We start from the raw sequence: 23,186 nt of genomic DNA, 5'->3' as shown, positions 1-23,186 counted from the left end.
GCGCCAGCGCCACTTGGCACTCGTGGCATAGCGCCACAATTCTCAGGCCCCACCCCACATGCACTCAATCAGCATCTCTGCAGGTGGCGCTCAGCAAGCTGTTTAACAAGCTCAGCGGGGACTCTGATGCTGCTAAAGCTTGAGAACTGCTCTTCTAGAGTAAGAGAGATGCAGGGAAGTGGTGAGGGGCAGAGTGGGGTGCTCCAAATGATATTTTGGAGATGTTCAATTATGAGCCGTGACAAGGTCTGAGATATAATTCAGGGAACGGGAAACTGTGACCGAGTGAAAGGAGAGATCACTGAAGATAAACGGTCTAGGAGATAAGGGGTCAGACTCTTAGATAGACCATCCACAGGACACAATCTGAGTGTCAGTAGGAGAGAAAGACGGTGAGTCAGACGCTAAAGTTATCAATGAATAACAGGGCACAACAGTGAGAATGCCAGGTGACTGCAACCAAGAAGGTCAGTATGTGGCGTAGTCGGACAGCCTGCCCTTCCGAGAGAGAGGGTTTAAAGAGAAAGGAGGAAAAACAGTTTGCAACTAGCAAAGGGAGCCACCTCTGGCACTCTTACTGTGGAGATTCTAATCCACCTCTCAACGCCCATCTCCAACTTCTCCAGCCTTGGCTGACCTTGTTAAGTGCCTGCCAACAGGTACTGTCTCTTCCCTTGCTGACAGATTCCCAAGTTTAGCAACAGTGTGCCTATTTTCAAAGCTACATTTTCCAGCCTCCTTTGCACTGAAGGTCACCAGTTGCAGCTCCCCCTAACAAAATGTAAGCAAAATTGTGGTAGGGCTCCTGAGAATGTGCCTTTTATGAGAACATAGGCTCTGGACCCTCTGCTTCTCCCCTTCTTCCAACCTGGAACCCTGGTTAGCATCATGGAGTTCCCATACCACCCTTGGACTCCCTACTTTCTGAACTCTTCTGCAGCAAAGAAAAACAAATAGCTTTGCTTCTGGTTCACCTTCACCTACATAGAGCTGGCTTCATTGGAGGGAAGCTCAAAAAAAAAAAAAAAATCATTGGAGGGAAGCTCCTGGAGGTTAGTCATGGGCCTTCTCTTCTCTGTCCACAAAGGAAGCCCCCACTAGGCACTGCCCCACCGTTAACTCTCACGTTCCCAGGCCTCATACTTGTTTTCCTATCAGGAAAGATCAGGTTTTACTCACTTTCATCTTCCTTACCTTCCACACCAGCAGCCAGAACAAGGCTATGCAAACAACAGATAAAATTGTTTGCTGCGTTAAACAAGTAAAAACCTCAATTTCAGTAACCCAGGTGGAAAAAGCCCTGACTGAATTGCCTAATAACCCTTTTCGTCTTTGCCAAGAATACAGCCTTCCTTTCATTTCTAAGTCCCAGGTTTTCTATACCAACCTTGCTCCTGACTGTTAAAGTCATAAAGTTCCCTAATTTCACCCCAGCCCCCGTTCTGTCCACTGTAAGATGGGACAGAAAGAGAGAACAGAAAGCAGAGGCATCTAAGCTCTGAAGAGTGACCACAGGTGGGCTTCCCTGGTGGCTTAGTGGTAAAAAGAATCAGCCTGTCAATGCAGGAGACCCAGGTTTGATCCCTGGTCCGGGAAGATCCCATGTGCCATGGAGCAGCTAAGCCCACGTGCCACCACTACTGAGCTTGTCCTCTAGAGCTTGACAGTAACAACGAAGTGCCACATGTGCCCTAGAGCCCACGCCCCACAACGAGAGAAGCACTGCAATGGCAAGCCCACACACCGCAACTAGAGACGAGCCCCTGCTTGCCGCAGCTACGGCAAGCCCGGGTAGCAACGAAGACCCAGCACAGCCAAAACCAAACAAATTGAATTTTTTTTTAAAAAGTGACCGCAGAGCAACCCCTCTCCACAGCCAGGCACCCACCAGAAGCTCCCGGGGCCGCTCAGTCTCCTCAGGGGTCCTCTTGGGAGACCTGTTGCTGGAATTCACGTACAGTTTTCGCTTGTGGAAGAGCTTCCCATTCAGCGCCTGGATTGCAAGTGCCACTTTCTGCATAGAGCCCAGATCTACGAATGCGAAGCTGCAAAGGAAGGAGAGGGCAGCTCTGAGCCCAGCTCAAACAGAGCTGCAGGCGGGTGCCAAGCGGAGGAATGGTCTCCTCTCCCCTCTGCGGGGACAGGAGAGAGGCTGGGCCACTCCTAACGCACAGGGAGGCCACCACGACACCCAGGTCTGGGCTGGGCAGTGGGGGAGCTGGTCCTGGGGTTCCTGAGGACCGGGAGACATGCGCTGCCCCTTTCGCCATATACCATAGGGCATGGCTCTGCGTTTCCTTCACACTGTTCCCCACGGAAGTTCAAAGTCCTTTTACTGCCTTGAACATAAGAAAGGAAAAATACGAGTAGGTCCAGATTTCAGAGGCAAGCAAGGCTGAGGGAGGTTCACCAACTTGCTTCGAGTCAGAAAACAGAGAAAGGATAAGACCAAAAGCAAACCCAGGGCTCTGGATTTCTAACCCAAGGTTGTATGGATAAGGTAGTATTAGCTGCCGAGTCAGAGGGTTAAACGTGGGAAGGGGGTTTCCCAAGCGTCCCTCTGCCAAGTCGCAGCGGGCGTGGCGTTGGGAGTTGTTGAGCTGGTCTGCAATCAGTGCATCAGCAAAATGGACAAAGAGGAAAGGAGTTGCTTCCCAAAGAAAACAAAGGAAGAACAGTCATTACCATCTGCAGCCATTCTGGACTCTGTGGACATGGAGAGGGCTGAAGTCCTTCAGAAGGCACCGAATCTCCTCCTGCAACGGCGGGTTTAAAAGTGATTCAGAGACCTGAAGACAAAACTGACAGCTGGATCCCCAACCAGTTAGGCTGCTATCAGCTGAACAAAGACTTCAGGAGAACCACTGAGGTGCTAAGTGTGCCAGGCTTTGTGCTCAGCGACGCAAATACAGAGACAAGAAGGATGTAAGCGCTGCCTTCAACTGCAGTTCAACAGACTGACAAGACAATCAAGTAAACAGGTCGTTTTACCAGAGGGTGTGAAATTCCATGAGGACGTACAGAGGCCTCTGGGAGAACACAGTCTGGGTATCTAACCCAAATTTGGAGAGAAAAGAAGTGATCAGGGTGGGCTGCCAGGTGGAAGTGACTTTCAATTTATTAGGAATCTCTAGGCTATCTCCCTTTCATCGCTACGTAGGCGGGAAGACATTTTTAATTGAGTCTGCTGACTCAGTCCTGTATTCATGGCAACTTCCCTTCATTTCTTTCCTGACACGTCCGACAGCAAACATGGGCTACCCACAAGCGTTATGCCAAGCGTTACAGGAGATATGAATTTGAACTTGACATAAGCCTTGAATTCAAGGAGCTTAGAGTTCATAAACGCGTGATCTCTGTTTAACCGATGGGGCGGAGTGACGTTTAAGAGTAAAAGTAAAGTCCAGAGGGGCAGCGCGTGGAGGGAGCACACTCATCTCCGGTCAGCTGCTGATTGAGCTGTCTGCCATGCCTGGTCTGTAAGGCTCCCCACCCCTACCAACCACCCCAACTCTCCTCACTGTGGCCAGGCCTCTACCTCCTGGGGATACCATCCCCTCCCCTGGACGTCTCTCCATCTAATTCTCAGCTCTCCCTGCTGCCTGCCCTCGGGCTCCCTCTCCCACTCCCACCCCTGGCCTCCAACCACGAATGCCCTCCCTTTTTTGAGATAACATCTACCCAACCCTGATGCCCTTCTGAGCGACACCCTATTTTTTCTTTTTCTGCCAAATGTGTAGAAAGAGCCGTGTCCGCCTATTGCCTCTGTTTCCTCCCCGCCCACTCCCTCCTGGCTGCAGTTTGGCCGCTGCTCCTGCTCCGCTGAAAATGCGTTCTTGCAGGTCACGGATGCGCTGCCCACGGCCGCAGCTCCCCCTCAGGCCTCCCAGTCAACTCCTACCTGCACCTCCCCACTTTCGCCTTCCCCAGCTTCCCCACTGGCCGTTCCCACTGCAAATCCCACACCTGTGATGAAAACCCACATTTCCCAAGAAAATTCTACTTTGGGAAAATGTATATTTATACCATCTTCTGTTATTACCAATCTAAAGTCACTTTGTTGGCAAGGGAAGAGAAATGTATAATGTATAGCTCATTTTTCCGAGTCTTCATATTTGTATTACATTTAAATTCAAATTTTCTAATTTGCTTTTACTTTTAAATATTTAATGTTTATTACACATGAATCTACAAGATGCTGAGCAACAAGCAGTTTGTGAGAACAGGCAATATGTGCTCAGCATTTTCAGTTTATAAAGCACTATCATATGCCTATTCCATTTGATCTTTAAAACCACCCTATGAAGTGTATATTATTATTGTCCTCGTTCTTAAATGCATAAAATAAAGATCATCGAGATTAAGTGACTGCCCTAAGATTACACAGCTAATTTAGAGTCAAGATTTGAACTCAAGGCTTCTAACCTCAAATCCTGCATTCTTTTCATGATATCATGCAAAACGATACCTTTCTTCTGGTCAGATTTTGCTATTATTAAAAGAGAGAATCCCCTGGTGGTCCAGTGGTTAGGGCTCTGTGCTTTCACTGCCGAGGACATGGGTTCAATCCCTGGTCAGGGAACTAATATCCCCAAAGCCGTGTGGTACAGCCAAAAATAAAGCAATGAATAAAAGGTGAAATAAAATAGGAGAAAACTCCCATATTTTTGTACCTTCAGTGTCAGGAAACCACAGCCTTGGGCCAAATCCAACCCGCCACCCTTTTCCTAAGGGTTATTGGACTGCAGCCACCACATGCACTTACGTCTTCTCCGCGGCCGCTTTCATGCCCCAGTGGCAGAGTGTCCGCAACAGAGGCATATAGCCTGCAAAGCATGAACCCTTGCTCCGTGACGCTCTGGGGCTTCCCAGGTGGTGCTAGTGGTAAAGAACCTGCCTGCCGAGAGGCGGGTTCCATCCCTGGGTTGGGAAGATCCCCTGGAGGAAGGCATGGCAACCCACTCTAGTATTCTTGCCTGGAGAATCCCATGGACAGAGGAGCCTAGTGGGCTACAGTCCACGGGGTCACATGGAATCAAACACGACTGAAGCGGTTTAGCATGCATGCATCTGACCCTTTACAGAAAACTTGGCAAACCCTTCTCCTATAGCAATGATCCTCAATTCCGACTGCATATAAGATTCAGCTGGAAAGTTACTTTAAAAAAAAAAAAAAAAAAAAACTACCTACCAGAGTAATGTCTGGCCCCAGATGAACAAAATCAGAATCTCCGAAGTTGAGACTAAAGCAGTATTTTTATCAATGTTTTTTAAAAGATGATGGCAATATGCAGCCAAGGTCAAAAACTACTGTTCCCTGGTATCAAACTGATTCAGGAAGCACTCATTTTCAGAAAACGTGCTAGAGAGTAAGGAGAGAGAAGAACCACCACTCCTACCACACACACACAAACACAAAAGAAACCTGCTGACATCTTTCCATCCATGGTTCATCAATCAGCACTATCAGTGAGGTCATCCTACAGCAGATGCTGTTCTTATTGATAGTTAGCATAGGGAACTACGAAAACCTAAAGGCATGACCTATGACATTATTTTTCTGCCCCTTAATAGTTCAGTTTGTTTATTTAAAAATTTTTTTACTATAGATTTGACAGGAAGCTTAATACATTAAGCTAAAATTGCCTCATACCCCTTAGGGTATCTTTTATATGTCATTTTAAATAATGAAAATTAGTTATTAGGATATTTTAATTATCAAAGCATTAAGTCTTTATTATAGAAAAGCTTAAAAATACAGATAAGCAAAATCGAGATATCACCCATAATCTTACCACCAAAACAGGAGTACTGTACAGAGAGACTGAGGGATCATACAGCAGCCTCTGCTTCGTAACCTATTTCACTTACTAATACACTCCTTTCAATCAATCATTACAAAAAAAATCTACTGTAACCTGCCAATAGTTATGGCACGCGCATTTATGGACCACTGCCTTCGTGCCAGACAGGCAGAAGGTTATGGCAGTTACCTGCATGCTAAATGATTCCATATCCACCAGACAGCAGTGATTTAGCAGCTGGACAACACCAAGCTGGTGTTGGTAAGGACAAAGGAATGCTGCTGCTGCTGCTGCTGCTGCTGGCAGGAGTGGGGGGCCTCTCTCCCCTCCTGGTCCAGCCATGTGCACCGTGTGGCTCTGGCCTCACACCCAGGTGAGGTCCTACAGACACACATGTAGACACGCGCACACGTCAGTGCACTGAAGCTCTGTCTAAAGTGGCAGAAGGACTTCCCAGTGGCATGGTGGATCGGAACCTGCCTGCCAATGCCAGGGACACGGGTTCAATCCCTGGCTAGGGAAGACCCTGTGTGCCACGGAGCAAGCCCATCTGCCGCAACTACTGAGCCCCTGCTCTGGAGACCAGGAGCTGCAACTCCTGAAACCTGAGCACCCAGAGCCTGTGCTCAGGAACAAGAGAAGCCATCACTGTGAGAAGCCTTCCATCGAAACTAGAGAGCAGCCCCCGCACCATGCAGCTAGAGAAGGCCCAGGCAAAGCAACAAGGACCCAGCACAGTCAAAAGAAAGAAAGCAAAGAAAGTGGCAAAACCAGGAAACGTTTGAGCCATGTGGTCTGACATTTGTGCAGATAAAGACTGGTCGAGTAGCAGCAGTTTCCTATGATACAAGCTAAGCCTCTGAATGTTTATTGGCATTGCATGTATGTGCCAACACAGATACACTTTTTTAAATGTATGAAATGGTAAAAGTCATAAAGAGAAAACACACAGAGGAGAGAGAGGGACCAACAGCGGTATCCCCGTCACCTGAGCTCCCTTCCTCCCAGGACACACCCTGGACACCACTATTACCAATGACTGCCTACCTCCAAACGGCAACTTCGAGTCCCTGCTTTCTAACCACCCTTCCTTCCCACACCTCTAGTTCCCCAGCGCTATTCTCTGGGGCTGTGATCCTTCAAACTCTGCCACTTTCCCACCATCCCGCAAACTCCCGACCCTATCCTGACTCTCTGGCCATCCGTTCTGCTCCACCCTGCCCCGCCCCACCGGCCCTTGCCTTCCTCTTTCCACTGTGGTTGATCCCTGACTGTGGGCCATTTCCTGGTTCAGTGCTTCCGGCATTCCTAGTACATATTCCTAATCACCAACCGCCAGCCTCCCCCACAAAACTACTGGAGTCTACTTTCACTCAGACCCTCCTTGCCCTCTTTCTACTCAGCAGATAACCCTGATTCTTCGCTGAGGAGAGACAAGCAATCAAAAGGAACACCCACCCCCTGCCACCACATCAGTCAACCTCCCTGGACCCGCGTGCACCCCTCTACATAGAAGACCCGTCCTTGCTCCAGACAACCCCTCTTAACCTTCTCAAGGTCTTTCATACTAAATGATCTCCTCTTTTTCCTGCATCCCCACTGGGTGGGCATACAAATGAGCTCTAATATTTACTATCTAAATACTTAAAGACAGGTAACAGCTTTGACCTTACAACCCCCTCCTGCTCCCACCCCGCTTCCTATCCTTCTTTATTACAAAAATCCTTGAAAAACTTGTCTGTACTCACTGTCCTCTTCCTCTAATTCATTCAACAAATGATTATTAAGTGCCTACTCTGTGCTAGAAAATGTCTTTCGTGCCATGAACAAGGTACCCAAAGTCTCTCCCCTCCTGGGGCTGATCTCTTTTTTTTTTCTTTTTTTTAACTGAAGGATAATTGCTTTACAGAATTGTGTTGGTTTCTGCCAAACATCAACATGAATGAGCCATGGGTAAACATAAGCCCCCTCCTTCTGAACCTCCCTCCGCATCCCACTCCTCTAGGTGGTTCCGGAGTTTGAGTTCCCTGAGTCATACAGCAAATTCCCATCGGCTCTCTATTTTACATACGGTCATGTACACTTTCATGCTTCTCTCGCCATACATCCCACCCTCTCCTTCCTCTCCCCTCTGCCCACCTCCCTGTGTCCCTCAGTCTGTTCTGTGTCTCCATTGCTGCCCTGAAAATAATTTCAGAAGTATCATCTTTCTAGATCCCATATACATGTGCAAGTATATAATGTTTTTCTCTTTCTGACTTACTTCACTCTGTATAATAGGCTCTAGGTTTCCACCTATTATTTATTAACTTAGGTGCACCAGGTCTTAGCTGCAGCACACAGGATCTTTGATTTTCCTTGCAGCGTGAGAAGTCTTATTTGGAACATGTGGGATTAGTTCCCTGACCAGAGATTGAACCCGGGCCCCCTGCACTGGGAGTGTGGAGTCTTAGCCCCTGGGACTGATCGTATTTAGGAAAGACAGATAATCAGTTAAAATCAATGAGAAATGTGCATGGTGAGTTCAACGGTATTAAGCACACATACTAAGTCAGAGAGGTGACTTATCAAACTACAAACAACTAACAGACAAATGTCATCAACTGTCTCAAAAATATCTTTGAACGACCGTTTGTCGCAGTCAGGGTCAGAACAAGGGCTGCTTGTTCTGTTTGGTCATCATCTCTCCTAGGTCTCTTCTAAACGTGTTTAGACCAGATCTCCCCGCTTTAATTTTCCCATGACTTTGTCTTGTAATATAGACCAGGCCAGCTGTTCTATAGACAAAGAGTACTGCTTCCTTATTGTAAGCGTTTAACTTGATCTTCTTTCCCCACCCCCGTTTCCTTTAGACTAGAAGTTAGCCCTGGAGCTTTCACATATAGGTTATTATTTACATTTTTGGCTAGAATGCTTTACAGAGAGTGTGAGATCTTCCTCACTAATATGACATCACCTTAGGAGACTTACACCTGGTTGTCTCACTTTAAGCGACGCTAAATTAATCAACAAATTCAGACAGTAACAGCCTGATCCTTTCATTATAAAACTGCCCATCAATATTTTATCTAATGAACTTACCATGCTCTGATAACCACCGTCTGAAACAGGTATTATGGTTTGCAAAATGATGATTTTCAATCGTTTCTTCTGCATTTATGAGCGAGAGTTCCTCTGTAAAGAACTTTCTCTCATTCACTAGGGTTATTCATTTGCCCTGAAATGGCACTGGTGTGGGAAAAGCAAAATAAACACTTAACCTTTTCCTTTAAACACCAAGTTTTATATTACTGAACTATTTCTTGCTATCTTCAATGTGTCCAGTGAGTTTCTGTATTATTTCTTTAGGTATCAATACAAATTATTGCTTTTTATCACTAGTAAGTTTTAATCAAAGGCAGTCATTAGTATCTTTGAAACATGAATTGTCCCATTTTTGGCCCAAAGGACCCTCTTTTTGCTTGTTCTTATGTCTTTTTTTTTTCACTTTACAATACTGTATTGGTTTTGCCATACATCAACATGAATTCACCGTAGCTGTACACGTTCCCAATCCTGAACCCCCCTCCCATTTTCCTCCCCATACCATCTCTCCGGGTCATCCCAGTGCACCAGCCCCAAGCATCCTGTATCCTGCATCAAACCTAGACTGGTGATTCGTTTCTTATATTATACCTGTTTCAATGCCATTCTCCCAAATCATCCCACCTTCTCCCTCTCTTTTTATTTGGAAACTTTTAAACATGGATCAGTTCAGTTCAGTTGCTCAGTCATGTCTGACTCTTTGCGACCCCATGAACTGCAGCACGCCAGGCCTCCCTGTCTATCACCATCTCCCAGAGTTCACTCAAACTCATGTCCATCGAGTTGGTGATGCCATCCAGCCATCTCATCCTCTGCCATCCCCTTCTCCTCCCGCCCCCAATCCCTCCCAGCATCAGAGTCTTTTCCAATGAGTCAACTCTTTGCATGAGGTGGCCAAAGTACTGGAGTTTCAGCTTTAGCATCAGACCTTCCAAAGAATACCCAGGACTGATCTCCTTTAGAATGGACTGGTTGAATCTCCTTGCAGTCCAAGGGACTCTCAAGAGTCTTCTCCAACACCACAGTTCAAAAGCATCAATTCTTCGGTGCTCAGCTTTCTTCACAGTCCAATTCTCACATCCATACATGACCACTGGAAAAACCATAGCCTTAACTAGATGGACCTTTGTTGGCAAAGTAATGTCTCTGCTTTTAAATATGCTATCTAGGTTGATCATAACTTTCCTTCCAAGGAGTAAGCGTCTTTTAATTTCATGGCTGCAATCACCATCTGCAGTGATTTTGGAGCCCAAAAAAATAAAGTCTGACAGTGTTTGCACTGTTTCCCCATCTATTTCCCATGAAGTGACGGGACCAGATGCCATGATCTTAGTTGTCTGAATGTTGAGCTTTAAGCCAACTTTTTAAACATGTCTGGAAAACAGTATAACAAATTCCTATATACCTGTCAGCCTTAATTCAAAAAAAAGGGAGCAAATAAGGGTACCTGTTCCCTGTTTTCGCTCCTCTGTGCTATAGCACGAGTCCCCAGGAAAGCCTTGCCCAGAAAAAAAAATTCTTAACTCAGGGACACTCTGATTTCATCTATACCTCTCCATACCATTGAAGTGAAGTCATTCAGTCGTGTCTGACTCTTTGCGACCCCACAGACTGCAGCCTGCCAGGCTCCTCTGTCCATGGGATTTTCTAGGCAATAGTACTGGAGTGGATTGCCATTTCCTTCTCCAGGGGATCTTCCCAACCCAGGGCTCGAACCCGGGTCTCCTTTACCATCTGAGCCACCAGGGAAGTCCGTTTCATCTATTCCTCTCCCTACCATTAGGCTGCTGCCTCTGCTGCTGCTAAGTCGCTTCAGTCGTGTCCGACTCTGTGCGACCCCAGAGACGGCAGCCCACCAGGCTCCCCCAACCCTGGGATTCTCCAGGCAAGAACACTGGAGAGGGTTGCCATTTCCTTCTCCAACCATTAGGCTATTCGGAAACAAATCTCTGAAACAAATCTCATCACCTCATCACTACATCTGTAAACATTCCAGCACATAGCTCCAAGGAAAAAGTATCTCACATCTAATTACAACTTCTCCCTTCCCTTCAATCAAACCCTAATAGCCTTTGAGAGGTTTCTAGCTTCCTGGCACATAACAGCTCCAAACCTGGAATCTAAGAAGGTATAGTTCTTTTCAGTGGGGAATTGGTATTTAAAGTGAGCAATCTAGGATCTTATTGCCACTGGGTTGTTAAGAGCACCAAGGTCTTTCAACCAGCAGAGTTAGGAGATATGCATCTTTGAAAGGGAAAATAATCATGGATTGTAATCATGGATTTTAATTTCTATAGAGCTACAGATGGTTATTTATCTTATGCTGAAAATCCTTATTCCTAACAATACTAGTTATTATATCCTACTTTAAATATATAACAGGTTCAAATAATACTAGGATTACTACAGACCACAAAATTATTGAACAAAGCTGAAGACTTCTTTGCAGTTCTTTTTATGCTTGTAATATATCCTACTGAGGATACACAGTCAAAATATCATATTCTAAGGTCAATTTGAAAATTATATTCCCTGACACCACTAATTACATCACTAGTTTGTTTCCAGTCTTATTCAATTTGAATAATTCTATTCTATGACACCAAACTAATTATATCACTAGTTTGCTTTCAGTTTTTAGGGAGTGCTTTTTTAATAGATCATTCTGATTCTCTTATTTATGAAAACATTCATATATTTTAAAGTCAAAACAATAACACAAGGTAAATTCATAAACTGTCCCTTCAAAAAGAGGGGATACATGTAAACACAAAGCTGATGCCCTTGCTGTACAGCAGAAACACACACAATAATAAACTCCAATAAAACAATAACACCAATAAAAATTCATTTAAAATTTTTTAAATAAATAAAATAAAATTGTGCCTCCATCTCCCTTCTATCATTTTTCCTTCCCTCCCCCAGAGGTCACCATCTTTATTCCCTTTTTATCTTTCCACTGTTTATTTTGGCAAATTTAGAGAGATATTCCACTCTCTTCCTCCCTTCTGATGCAAAAGACTGTTTGATTCTAGGTGTATTTTTATACCCGCTGACAGATTGGATGTGAAGTGTGAAAAACATGTGAGATACGAAACAAGAGTATTTCCCAGGTTTGGGGCCATTTACTGAGATGAGGAAGACTGTGGGAGGAGCAGGCTGGACACATTAAGTTTGAAATGCCTATTAGCTGCCCAAGTAGAGATAAGGACTAGGCAACTGAATAGACAAGTTCAGGGTTCACAGGCAAGGTACAAGCTGGAAATACAGGTCACTGGCCACGGTTTTCTACTGCCACAGTCATATCAGCTGCCCTAATGACACTTATCTCCGCCTTTCCCGTTCTGGTGTCTCTCTTTTTCCTTGCCTGCTGCACTGACCAAGACCACCAGTACAATGTTGACAGGAACAGCAATAGCCGGTATTCCTATCTTGTTCCTGATCTCAAAGGGAAAGCTATCCAAGTTGTCTCCCGAAGTATTGCATTTGTATCTGCCTGGAATGCGGGAGACCCAGGTTCGATCCCTGGGTTGGGAAGATCCCCTGGAGAAAGAAATGGCAACCCACTCCAGTACTCTTGCCTGGAGAATCCCATGGAGGGAGGAGCCTGGTGGGCTACAGTCCATGGGGTCTCAAAGAGTCGGACGCGACTGAGCGACTTCACACCATCACACACCGTACATTGTTAAATCCTTAATCCATCTAGAATCCATGCAGTGTATAAGTGTATAACGTAAAGGTCCAATTTTGTTTTTCTTGTGTGGATAAAGAAACATCTCAGAACCGGTTTACTGAATAGTCCCTTCTTTCCCAACTCATCTGTAATGCCACCTGATTATACACACCAAGTTTTCATATACGTGTAGGTCTATTTCTGGACTTTTTCTGTTTCATATGTTGACAATTAGCAATGCATCCACATCAAGGTCATCATTATTACAGTGGAAAATTTACTCTCCTGTCTCCCTTATTCTTCCTCTTCAAAAAAAGGTGCATTTATTCATGGGACATGTTCTGTTTCATGTACACTTTAGAATCAGTTTGTCAAGCTCTTTGAAAATCCTTTGTGTATTTTCATCACAATAGTATTGAATCTATATATCAATTTAAGGATCATAAAACTGACTCTTCTTATCCATCTCTTTGTTGAGGTCTTCCTTAATGTCTTTCAGTAAAGCCTAATTTTCTGTATCTATGTCTTGCACAACTTTTATTAATTTCTAGCTCTTTGCATTTTTTTTCCTCTGTATAGAAACAAAATTGACTTTTGTATATTTATCTTATATTCAACCACCTTAACTATCAATAATTCTAACATATCCAAGAGTCTTCTGAGCTTCAACTTAGACAATCATCTGCAAATAATGACTTTGTTTTTTCCTTTCCAATTCTCACACCTCTCACTTTTTTATTTTCTCACTTGCTCTAGCTAAGAGATTGCATAAAATGTTAAACAGAAATGATAGAGGCACTAGCGTCTTGTTCTTGATTTTAAAATACCTGTTTCCCAAGTGACAATGTTTTCTGTGTATTTTCTGTAGATAGTCTTTATCAGATTTTGGAAGTTTCCTTCCACTCACAGTTTAAATGTTTTTCTGTGATTTGGGCTTTTAACTTTATCAAAAGTTAAATTTTAGCTTAAAGGTTCCCAGACCATGTAAGTAATATGAATTTAAACTACAATTCACATGAAATCAGGCCTACTACATGTTCTTAGGGAGACTGTTTACCCTAGCAGCCCCAGATCCTGGCCAAGTCAGATTAACTTTCTCAACACCACCCTGGGCCAATAAGCAAAGTTTTGTGGCTCACACTTTCACTGAGGGCCAGCCCTTCAACCATCCTGCTTTTGCAGGGATGTCGAATACCATGCCCCTCCTCACATAGGCCCCAAGTGTCATCTCCTACCCTAACATGGTTGCTATAATCCAATCCAATCTTTAGGTTTTGAGGTAGGCACAAACCCTAGGGAATTGACCAGATCCTCCTAGTTTTCAAGGTATTGCTTATTTGGGGCCCTCCTAATTTCCCTTACTTTCTTAGGAATCAGCTATGTATTTTAAAGTGGCATTTCTCAAGAGGCACATAAAAGATGTTCAACATCTCTAATTATTGGGGCTTTCCTGGTGGCTCAGATGGTTAAAAAAAAAAAAAAAGTCCACCTTCAACGTGGGAAATCCAGGTTCGATCCCTGGGTTGGGATGATCCCCTGGAGAAGGGAGTGGCTACCCACTCCAGTATTCTTGCTTGGAGAATTCCATGGACAGAGGAGCCTGGCAGGGCTACAGTCCATGGGGTCACAAAGAGTCGGACAAGATATCACTTCACACCAGACATAAAGTTTATCATCAAAAAATCCACAAACAGTAAATGCTAGTGGGTATGGAGAGAAGGGAACCCTTCTACATTGTTGGTTGGAATATAAATCGATAGAGCCACTATAGAGTACAGTATGCTGCTGCTACTGCTGCTAAGACACTTCAGTCGTGTTCGTGTTCGACTCTGTGCGACCCCACAGACGGCAGCCCACCAGGCTCCGCCGTCCCCGGGATTCTCCAGGCAAGAACACTGCAGTGGGTTGCCATTTCCTTCTCCCATGTATGAAAGTGAAAGTGGAGTCGCTCAGTCGTGTCCAACTCTTAGCAACCCCATGGACTGCAGCCCACCAGGCTCCTCCATCCACGAGCTTCTCCAGGCAAGAGTACTGGAATGAGGTGCCATTGCTTTCTCCGAGAGAACAGTATGGAGGTTCCTTAAAAAACTAAGAATATAGCTACCATGTGACCCTGCAATCCCACTGCTGGGCATATATCTGGAGAAAAGCATGATCTGAAAGGATACATGCACCCCAGTGTTCACTGCAGCTCTGTAAGCCAGACAGAGAAAGAGAAATATCATAAGACATCCCTTATATGTGTAATCTAAAAAGAAATAATACAAATGAACTTTAAACAGAGACCCACAGACTTAGACAACAAACTTGTGGTTGCCAGGGTTGGGGTGGGGGTGGGGACTATGGGGGAGAGGGATAATTAGGGGTTTGGGATGGATATGTACACACTGCCATATTTAAAATAGGTAACCAACAAGGACCCACTGTATAGCATATGGAACTCTGTTCAGTGTTATGTGGCAGTTGAGACGGGTGGGGAGTTTGGAGGAGAATGGTACATGTATATGTGTGGCTGAGTCCCTTTGCTGTTCACCTGAAACTTATCACAACGTTGTTTATCAGCTTTGCTGCTGCTGGTGCACTCGTGTCCAACTCTGTGCGACCCTGAGGACTGCATACTGCCAGGTTCCTCTGTCCATGGGATTCTCTAAGCAAGACTACCAGAGTGGATTGCCACGCCCTCCTCCAAGGGATCTTCCTGACCCAGGGGTGGAAACCAGGTCTGCAGCACTATAGGCAGATTCTTTACTACTGAGCCACCAGGGAAGCCCCAAACCAGCTGCACACTCCAATACAAAATAAAAAGTCAAAAGTGGCATTTCTTATCTTTTAGCTTCTATTTCCAAGTATTTTCTTGTAAGAGGGCTTTGAGGGTATCCAATCTATCATAATTAAGGAAACAGAGGCATCTGAAGATTTTAAATCCATTTGGCATCATGAAGGTTCCTCATATACTCAACAAGACCAGTTTCAGAAAACTGGCGAGGGGAGAATGCTAACCACCGGGCTCAAGAGTTGAGTGTGAGATCAATTTCAACACTTACTACAAAGCTACAACACGCAAGCGCAGCACTGGCGTAAGGACAGACATACAGATCAGTGGAACAGAATGAGACCCCAGAAATAAGCTGCTCCATTCATGGCCAATGGATTTGCAACAAGGGCGCCAAAATAATTCAGGGGGAAAAAATAATCTTTTTAGCAAATGATGCTGGGGCAAATGGATATCCACATGCAAAAGAATGAAATTGACCTCGACCTCAAACTGCATGCAAGAATAAATTTTAAAAGGATTACAGACCTAAATGTAAGAGCAAAAACTACAAAACTCTTGGAAGAATGAATACGTGTAAACCTTTGTGACCTTGGATTAGGCAATGGATTCTTAGATATGGCACCTAAAGCAACCAAAGAAAAAAATGGAAAATTGGAATGCATCAAAATTGAACGTTTGTGTTTCAAAGGATAATACAGACAAAAGAAAACACAAGTGATGGGAGAAAATATTTACAAATCATGTATCTGATAAGAGACCTGTATCCAGAATATATAAAGAACTCTTACAACTCAATAATAAAAAAGATGAACTGATTTTAAACTGGGTAAAGGATCTAAAAAATATTTCTCCAAAGAAGATACACACAAAGAGAAACACATAAAAAGATGCTCATTAATTACTATGAAAACACACATCAAAACCACAGTGAGATACCACTTCATATCTACTAGACAGCAAGAATCAAACAGACAAGACAATAGTTTTGGGCCAGGAAGTGGAGAAATTGGAATTCCCACACATTGTTGGTATGAATGTGAAATGGTACAGCGGTTTTGGAAAACAGTTTGGCAGAGAGTTATCATGTGACTCAATAATTTCACTCCTAGGTTCCAAGACAACTGGAACGTACATTTACACAGAAACTTGCACACCCATGTTCAGGTTAAGATTTTTCATCAAAGCCAAAAAGTGGAAACAGGTCAAATGTCCAGTGACAAATGGATAAACAAACTGTGATATATATCCATATAAATACTGTAGTTCTAAAAAGGAAAGAAGTACTGAGACATGCTATAAAATGTATGAACCCTGAACACATCACGCGAAGTGAAAGACACTATACGACTGTATTTACATAAAATACCTACAACAGGCAGATCCATAGAGACAGAAAGTAGATCAGGGGCTGCCAGGGGCGGGAGGAAGACAGGAGGAGGCGGCGCTGCTAATGATGACGAGATTCACTTGCGAGATGATGAAAATATTCCGAATTAATGGTGATGGCTGTGCAACCTTGTGACTATATTAAAAACCACTGAATTTTATGCTTTACAACAGTGAATTTTTTGGCATTTAATTTATATTTCAATAAAAAAAGAAATGTTAATAAAGTAAAATGCTAGCTACTATTATTGTTATGAGTAATAATTCATCTGTCATCTCTGATCCGAGACTTTCATCTTCTACCAACAACCGTGAAACTGCCGCAGGCTAGTCTGTTGTTGCGCAAGAAGGTAAAAGTCTCAGACACTCACTTCACAGTTCTCAACAAGGCAGGCATTAATGTTAAAATCAGACATTGCTTTTTAAAATCCTACTTCTTTAGCTCAAGGGTTTCCTCTCCTAGGAGGCTGGTCTCTGTTTGTACGTTGGAAGAAACCACTATGGAGAACGCTGTTGCTTTCTAGTGAAGTGGGCAAGGACCAAAGGTGCCCTATAACACAGTGTGGGTCAGCATGGCCAAGCAAGCCCCTGGGGCCCGGCTGTGAAACGGGATCCACTGCAGAGAGCAGGCAGAGCCACTCAGCGCCTCACCTGCCCCAGACCACTGCACCAACCACCGCACGGCTCCTGCCTTCATCTCACTGTCAAGTAACGGGCTGTACCAGCCTGCCAAGGGGAAGGGGAGTCGATCCCAACACTCCCTTCTCCCGGATTCCAAGCATCCCCCAACACATCCACTTTGACTCAACAAGATTTAACTCACTGGGTCAAAATGAATTACTTCACTCTCTGTGCTCCAATACCATTTTTTTCTCTTTTTGTCAGATAAAAATCTAATAGGTCCATGTCTTTTTATGGTGATTTCTTTACACATCTTATCAATTATGCAGTTGAGTACTTGCAGGCAGTGGAAATGGACTCAACTCCTGGCTGACCACTCCCTGAGTCTGTGTACTTGGCTAAGGAGGACCTCGTAGAGCCTCGTCTGCCTCATCTTCAAGATGGGGATACCACCCACCATGCAGAGCTATTATGAGAATTTAATAAAACCACACTAATGAAGGATTTAGTCTGGTTCCTGGAGCATATCTGATAATTAAAATATAGTAACAGCCTAAAAGGAATAAAGTACGACTTAAGCAGAGAAGACTGAGTTTAGCTAACTGGCAAGCAGGCACGAGACCAGGACATTTTTGAAAGATGTCTGACATGCAGCAGGGACTCCACAAAAGTCAGTTTCTCTCATGCTTCATCTAAGACTGAGTTTGAGCATGCTTTATTTTTCAGCATGCTGAGAGTGCCTTGGGCACATTATTTTGCATAATGTGAAAATTTTTAAATGCTCCAGAAAAAAAAAAAGCCAGGGGATGCCTCAAATCAGATTACACTTTCATTCTCTTTTCATCGGTAGTTCAAATGTACTTATTACAAATTTTAAATATTTATGTTGTTTTATAATTATTTCAGGTTTGGTGGTCTGGCCTCCCCAGATAGACAGAAGATTCCTGGGGTCAAATGTAGCTGTTTATATTCTACTCTCTGAACACACAGCTAACTGACTGAACTGGTTCATTTCAAAATGAAATGAGCATAGTGTTTTTGACTGAGACCCCACGGCTCCTTATGATCAAAGGATTGGCAAAGGCCCCTCATAAGGCCCTCTTCCCAAAGGGAAGCGGCCTTACTGCAGCCCTCCATTCCAAGCGATGAGGAGGGTGGCCACCCACCAAGGTCTACACGGATGGCTGGATGGAGGATGCTTCACGCTAAAACTGGGAAAGCCCAGGGCAAACCGTGAGCTGACTATGAGTTGGTTTAGGGCATATGGGGGAAGCCAAAGAAGATGAGAGGCAACCATGCACAGAGTGAGGCATACCTCAGAGATGTCCAGCGGGAGATTGCCAATGTACACCTCTGTCTCTCTTTTCTTGAATTCTAAAATAGCAAAAAAGAAAAAAAAGGCATGTGTAAGGTTGGAGGAGTTAGAACATGAGATAAATGACGCATTTTTCTCAATGTTAAAACATACACACACATTCCCTTTCAAACATTACTCCTCCATGAACAAAAAATAGTTAAATAGCATTCAACGGGTCAGCAAACACTTGTCAGTATTATGGGAGTGGTTCTGAGTTACACACTGGCCTTGGACATCACTAATTCAAGGCAGCAGTGCAATCTCTGGGGCAGGAGAGGCAGGGAGGACGGGTCATTACCACACCAGGAATCCAGCACTTTCAATGGGGTAGTAATGAAGTTTCAAAGTTAACAGTCAGCTGAAGGAGGTAAGGAAGGGGATTAATGCAGGAGGGAGGTGGAAGAGAATCCAGGCAGAGGTCATAGCACATGCAAAGACATGGACACAGGAAAAGGCCCGGCTTGTTTGGGAGTTTGCATGGGGTAGGGAATAGCTAGACCAAACACTGCATGTGGGCGAGCAGAAAAAGCAGGGGCAAGAAAGGCAGGCCAGGCCAACTGCTGAAATCACTGACTGCTGCCCACAGCAGTCTCAGGGAACCCACTGGCTGTGAGAGGAGGTGAAAGGTTTAATCAGAGAGCTGATATCAACACATCTATGTTTTAGAGCCGTGTCACTTTGGAGATGGTGGAGAGTGAAATGGAAACAGGCAAGGATTAGAGTATGGGGTTAGAAGCAGCCGATGAGACAGTGACTGAGGGTCTGTGAGCACAGTGGGTGGCAGAGGGACACGTCCACCATGTGAAAAGAAATGTGGGGGCTGATTAGAGCAAGGACAGATTAGGTGGATGCCAGGTTTCATGCTTGAACAGAAACTGAGTAGATTAACTAGGATCCAGGTTACAGTCTGAGGGTTCTAGCACCAAACACCACCCCGTAGGCTAACTCACTTGGAGATTTCTGCTCCTCCAACGCGCCATTCTCCCCAGATACTTGTGCAGAGGGTCGGAAGTCACTGCTGCTCCAGGACCTGTCGAATGCAGGACTTAGCATTGCACTTCCAACGAGAGGAGTTTGGGCATAACAAGCAGGGCCTTGCATAAGCCTCCATACTCTTCCTGACAGAGGGTTTCCCTTCCTCCTTCCAGACTCGGGTTCCAAGCCAGGAAGCCCTCCACTGGACTTTTTTAATCCTTAATAGTTAAAGCAGATTCCCCAATGGCTCAGCAGTCAAGAATCCACCTGCAGTGCAGGAGACACAGGAGATGCGGGTTCGAGCCCTGAGTCGGGAAGATCTCCTGGTTAAAGGAAATGGCAACCCACTCCAGTATTCTTGCCTGAAAATCCCCATGGACAGAGGAGCCTGGCAGGCTACAGTCTGTGAGGCTGCAGAGTTGGGACAGGACTGAAGTGACTGAGCAAAAGCAGGACTGTCAAAATCAACAAGCAAGAAATGCTGAGATTGACTCCTAAACTCTGGGCAGGACAAGGCAGGTGGAGGAGGAAGAGAAGGCTGCTGGAAGGAAGGAGGCCTATTTATCAGCAAAAGGAAGCAACTTACATGCTGCAGTTTCTTTCCAACCGGATCTCCTGCAAAGCCAACCAGCCACAGTTTTAGAGGAATGCCAGATCAGTCACCGCCACATTGCCGAATAGGTACTGTGGCAGGCAGAAAAATGTCCCCACCCCCTGCAAAGTGATCCATGTCCTAATCCCCAGGACCTGTTAAAGGTTCTAATGTAAGGGGAGCAGTTTTCCCACACCATCAAGTGATGCTCCGGACACCAGCTGGGTGGCCTAAAATTCAATTCAATTCTGACACTATCTACCCAGTGATAGCATCAATTTCATAGATTAAGGGGTCAGTACCACAGGACTGCCAACCTCCCTCCCAACTCCTTCAGAGGTCGGCCACCTGCAAACCCAGATGGCCAGCTGTGCTTCTGCCTGACCAGTTATAGCCAGAGGTTCCCACGACCTCTTCCTGGGTCCCATCAATTAGCCAGAGTGGCTTACATCTCAGAGAAACATTTTCCTTACCAGATTACCATTTGTTTTAAAAGGATGGAACTCAGGAGCGGCAGACGGAAGAGACCCACAGGGCGAGGTATAGGGAAAGGGCTTAGGTCTCCATGCTCGCCAGGTGCACCACTGTCCCCAGATCGCTACAGCAGCAGCCCCTAACCTTTTTGGCACCAGGAACTAGTTTCACAGAAGACAATTTTTCCATGGACGGGAGGCTGGGGGTGGTTTCAGTATGATTCAAGCACATTACACTTATTGTGCACTTAATTTCCATTATTACATCAGCTCCACCTCAGATCCTGGAGGATCTGCTCTATTGTGTTCACCAACCCAGAGCTCTCAGAGTCCATACTTTGGGGTTTTCTATGAAGGCCTCTTGGCAGAGGCATGACTGATTAGCCCTTCTTGTCTCCCCAGAGATGGGGTGCGATGGGAGAGATGAGTGTAAATTCTGACCCTCTAACCAGTCAGCCCCCATCCTTAGGTTACTTGGTGTTTGCTAAGGTCACCTCAACATGACAAAAAGACACCTTCCCGTCTCTCATTTAGGAAATTCCAAGGATTTTAGAAGCTCAGTGACAGAAACCAGATGAAAATCAAATATATATCTATTATGAATCGCAATATCACACCTATGAATATGTTTAATTACATGGCAAGGGGGAAATAAAGTGGCAGATGGAATTGCAGTCACTAATCAGCTGACCTCAAAATACAGGGATTATCTGTAAGGGCCTAATGTAATCATAGGAATCCTTAAAAGTGGAATAGGGAGGCAGAGAAGATAGATAAACAGACATGACAAAAAAAAGCAAGACTAAAGCAACGCAATATGAGAACCAAGCTACTGCTGCTGGCTATGAAGGCAGAGGAAGAGGGCCATGAACTGAAGAAAACAGGTGGCCTCTAGGAGCTGAAAAAAGGCAAGAAAACAGATTCTCCTCGGACGCTTCCAGAAAGAATACAGCCCTCCTGACACCTTGATTTTAGCCCAGTGACTCGTGTGTCAGGCTTCTGACAAACAGAATTGTAGGTTGTGCTGTTCAACCCACTGAACAATGGTGATCTGTTTGACAGCAAATAGAAAATACAGGCACTAGGAGCAACTTTAAAATCACAGCTGCCTCCGCACAGTGGTCACCTGTGGAGTTAGACAGAGGCAGCTCTGAGTGCAGCCCAGCGACCTTGGGCATGTCTTCCTTGTCAAATGGGATCACAACACCTATGCCAGCACATGAAAAGATGCTCCACCTCACTAATTACTAGAGAAATGCAAATCAAAATGACAATAAGGTGCCATCTCACGCCAGTCAGAATGGCCATCATCAAAAAGTCTACAAATAACCACAGGACTTCCCTGGTGGTCCAGTGGTGAAGAATCCACCTGCCAATGCAGGAGACACAGGTTTGATCCCCGGTCCAGGAAGATCCCACACGCCGTGGAGCCACTAAGCCTATGTGCTACAACCAGGAAAGCTGCTGCAATGAGAAGCCCAGGCGCCACAACTGGAGACCAGCCCCCATTCGCCGCAACTAGAAAAAGTCTACCACGCCCAGCAACAAAGACCCAGTGCAGTCAAAAATGAGTAAATAGAAATTTAAAAGTCTACAAATAACAAATGCTGGAGAGGGTGTGGTGAAAAGGAAACCCTCCTTCACTGGTGGGAATGTACGTTGGTACAGCCACTGTGGAAAATATGGAGGTTCATCAGAAAACTAAAAAATATAATTACCATATGATCCAGAAATCCTACTCCAGGGCATATATCTAGACAAAACTATAATTCAAAAAGATACAGGCACCCTTATGTTCACAGCAGCACTATTCACAATAGCCAAGACGTGGAAACATCCTAAGTGTCCATAGACAGATGAACAGATAAAAACGGTGTGGTACATATATACACTGGAGTACTACTTGGTCATTAAAAAGAGTGAAATAATGCCATCTGCAGCAACATGGATACAGCTGGAGGGTAACATTAAGTAAGCAGAAGGAGAATGACAAATACCACAGGGTATCACTCATCTGCAGAATCTAAAACAGGACACAAATGAACCTACCTAGGAAACAGAAACAGAATCATGGACGTAGCAGGGTCGGGGTCAGCAAATGTAAGCTTTTATACGGAGGACGGATAATCAACAAGGCTGAACTGTATAGCACAGGGAACTACATTCAATAAATAAACTATAATGGAAAAGAATATTTCCCCAAAAAGTACATATGTCTAACTGAACCACCGCGGTGTACAGCAGTAATTAGCATAACACTGTAAATCAGCTATAAGATAAATAAACGCCAACGCCATAGATCACAAGGGTGAAGTGAGATAAAGCACTTGCCACAAATTAAGAGCTTAATAAATGGCACCCTACTTATTTTTACAGATTTCATGGGCACTTTTCTATGATGCTTCAGATTAATACTGGCCCATTTTACTGATGGGAAGGTCAAAG

General features: G+C 44.7%; 1 protein-coding gene across 4 annotated transcripts in view; it reads right to left on the bottom strand.

The window, feature by feature from the left end:
* Positions 1 to 23,186, bottom strand: part of TDRD10 (tudor domain containing 10) — a 54,807-nt gene that overhangs the window by 29,434 nt on the left and 2,187 nt on the right. For 3 of the 4 annotated variants that reach the window (XM_069543537.1, XM_069543528.1, XM_069543520.1), the window contains 5 exons: positions 20,263 to 20,291; positions 19,652 to 19,731; positions 18,660 to 18,718; positions 2,686 to 2,756; positions 1,889 to 2,045 (listed from right to left, as the gene is read on the bottom strand). In XM_069543537.1, coding sequence (XP_069399638.1) covers positions 1,889 to 2,045; positions 2,686 to 2,756; positions 18,660 to 18,718; positions 19,652 to 19,731; positions 20,263 to 20,264 — 369 coding nt within the window. In that variant the 5' untranslated portion in view covers positions 20,265 to 20,291. The remainder of the gene's footprint in view (positions 1 to 1,888; positions 2,046 to 2,685; positions 2,757 to 18,659; positions 18,719 to 19,651; positions 19,732 to 20,262; positions 20,292 to 23,186) is intronic. The other variant, XM_069543548.1, reaches the window with a different exon arrangement.

The sequence above is a fragment of the Ovis canadensis genome, chromosome 1 (assembly GCF_042477335.2).
Source record: "Ovis canadensis isolate MfBH-ARS-UI-01 breed Bighorn chromosome 1, ARS-UI_OviCan_v2, whole genome shotgun sequence".
Lineage (NCBI taxonomy): Eukaryota > Metazoa > Chordata > Mammalia > Artiodactyla > Bovidae > Ovis > Ovis canadensis.
This window is presented reverse-complemented; position numbering and strand designations above follow the sequence as displayed.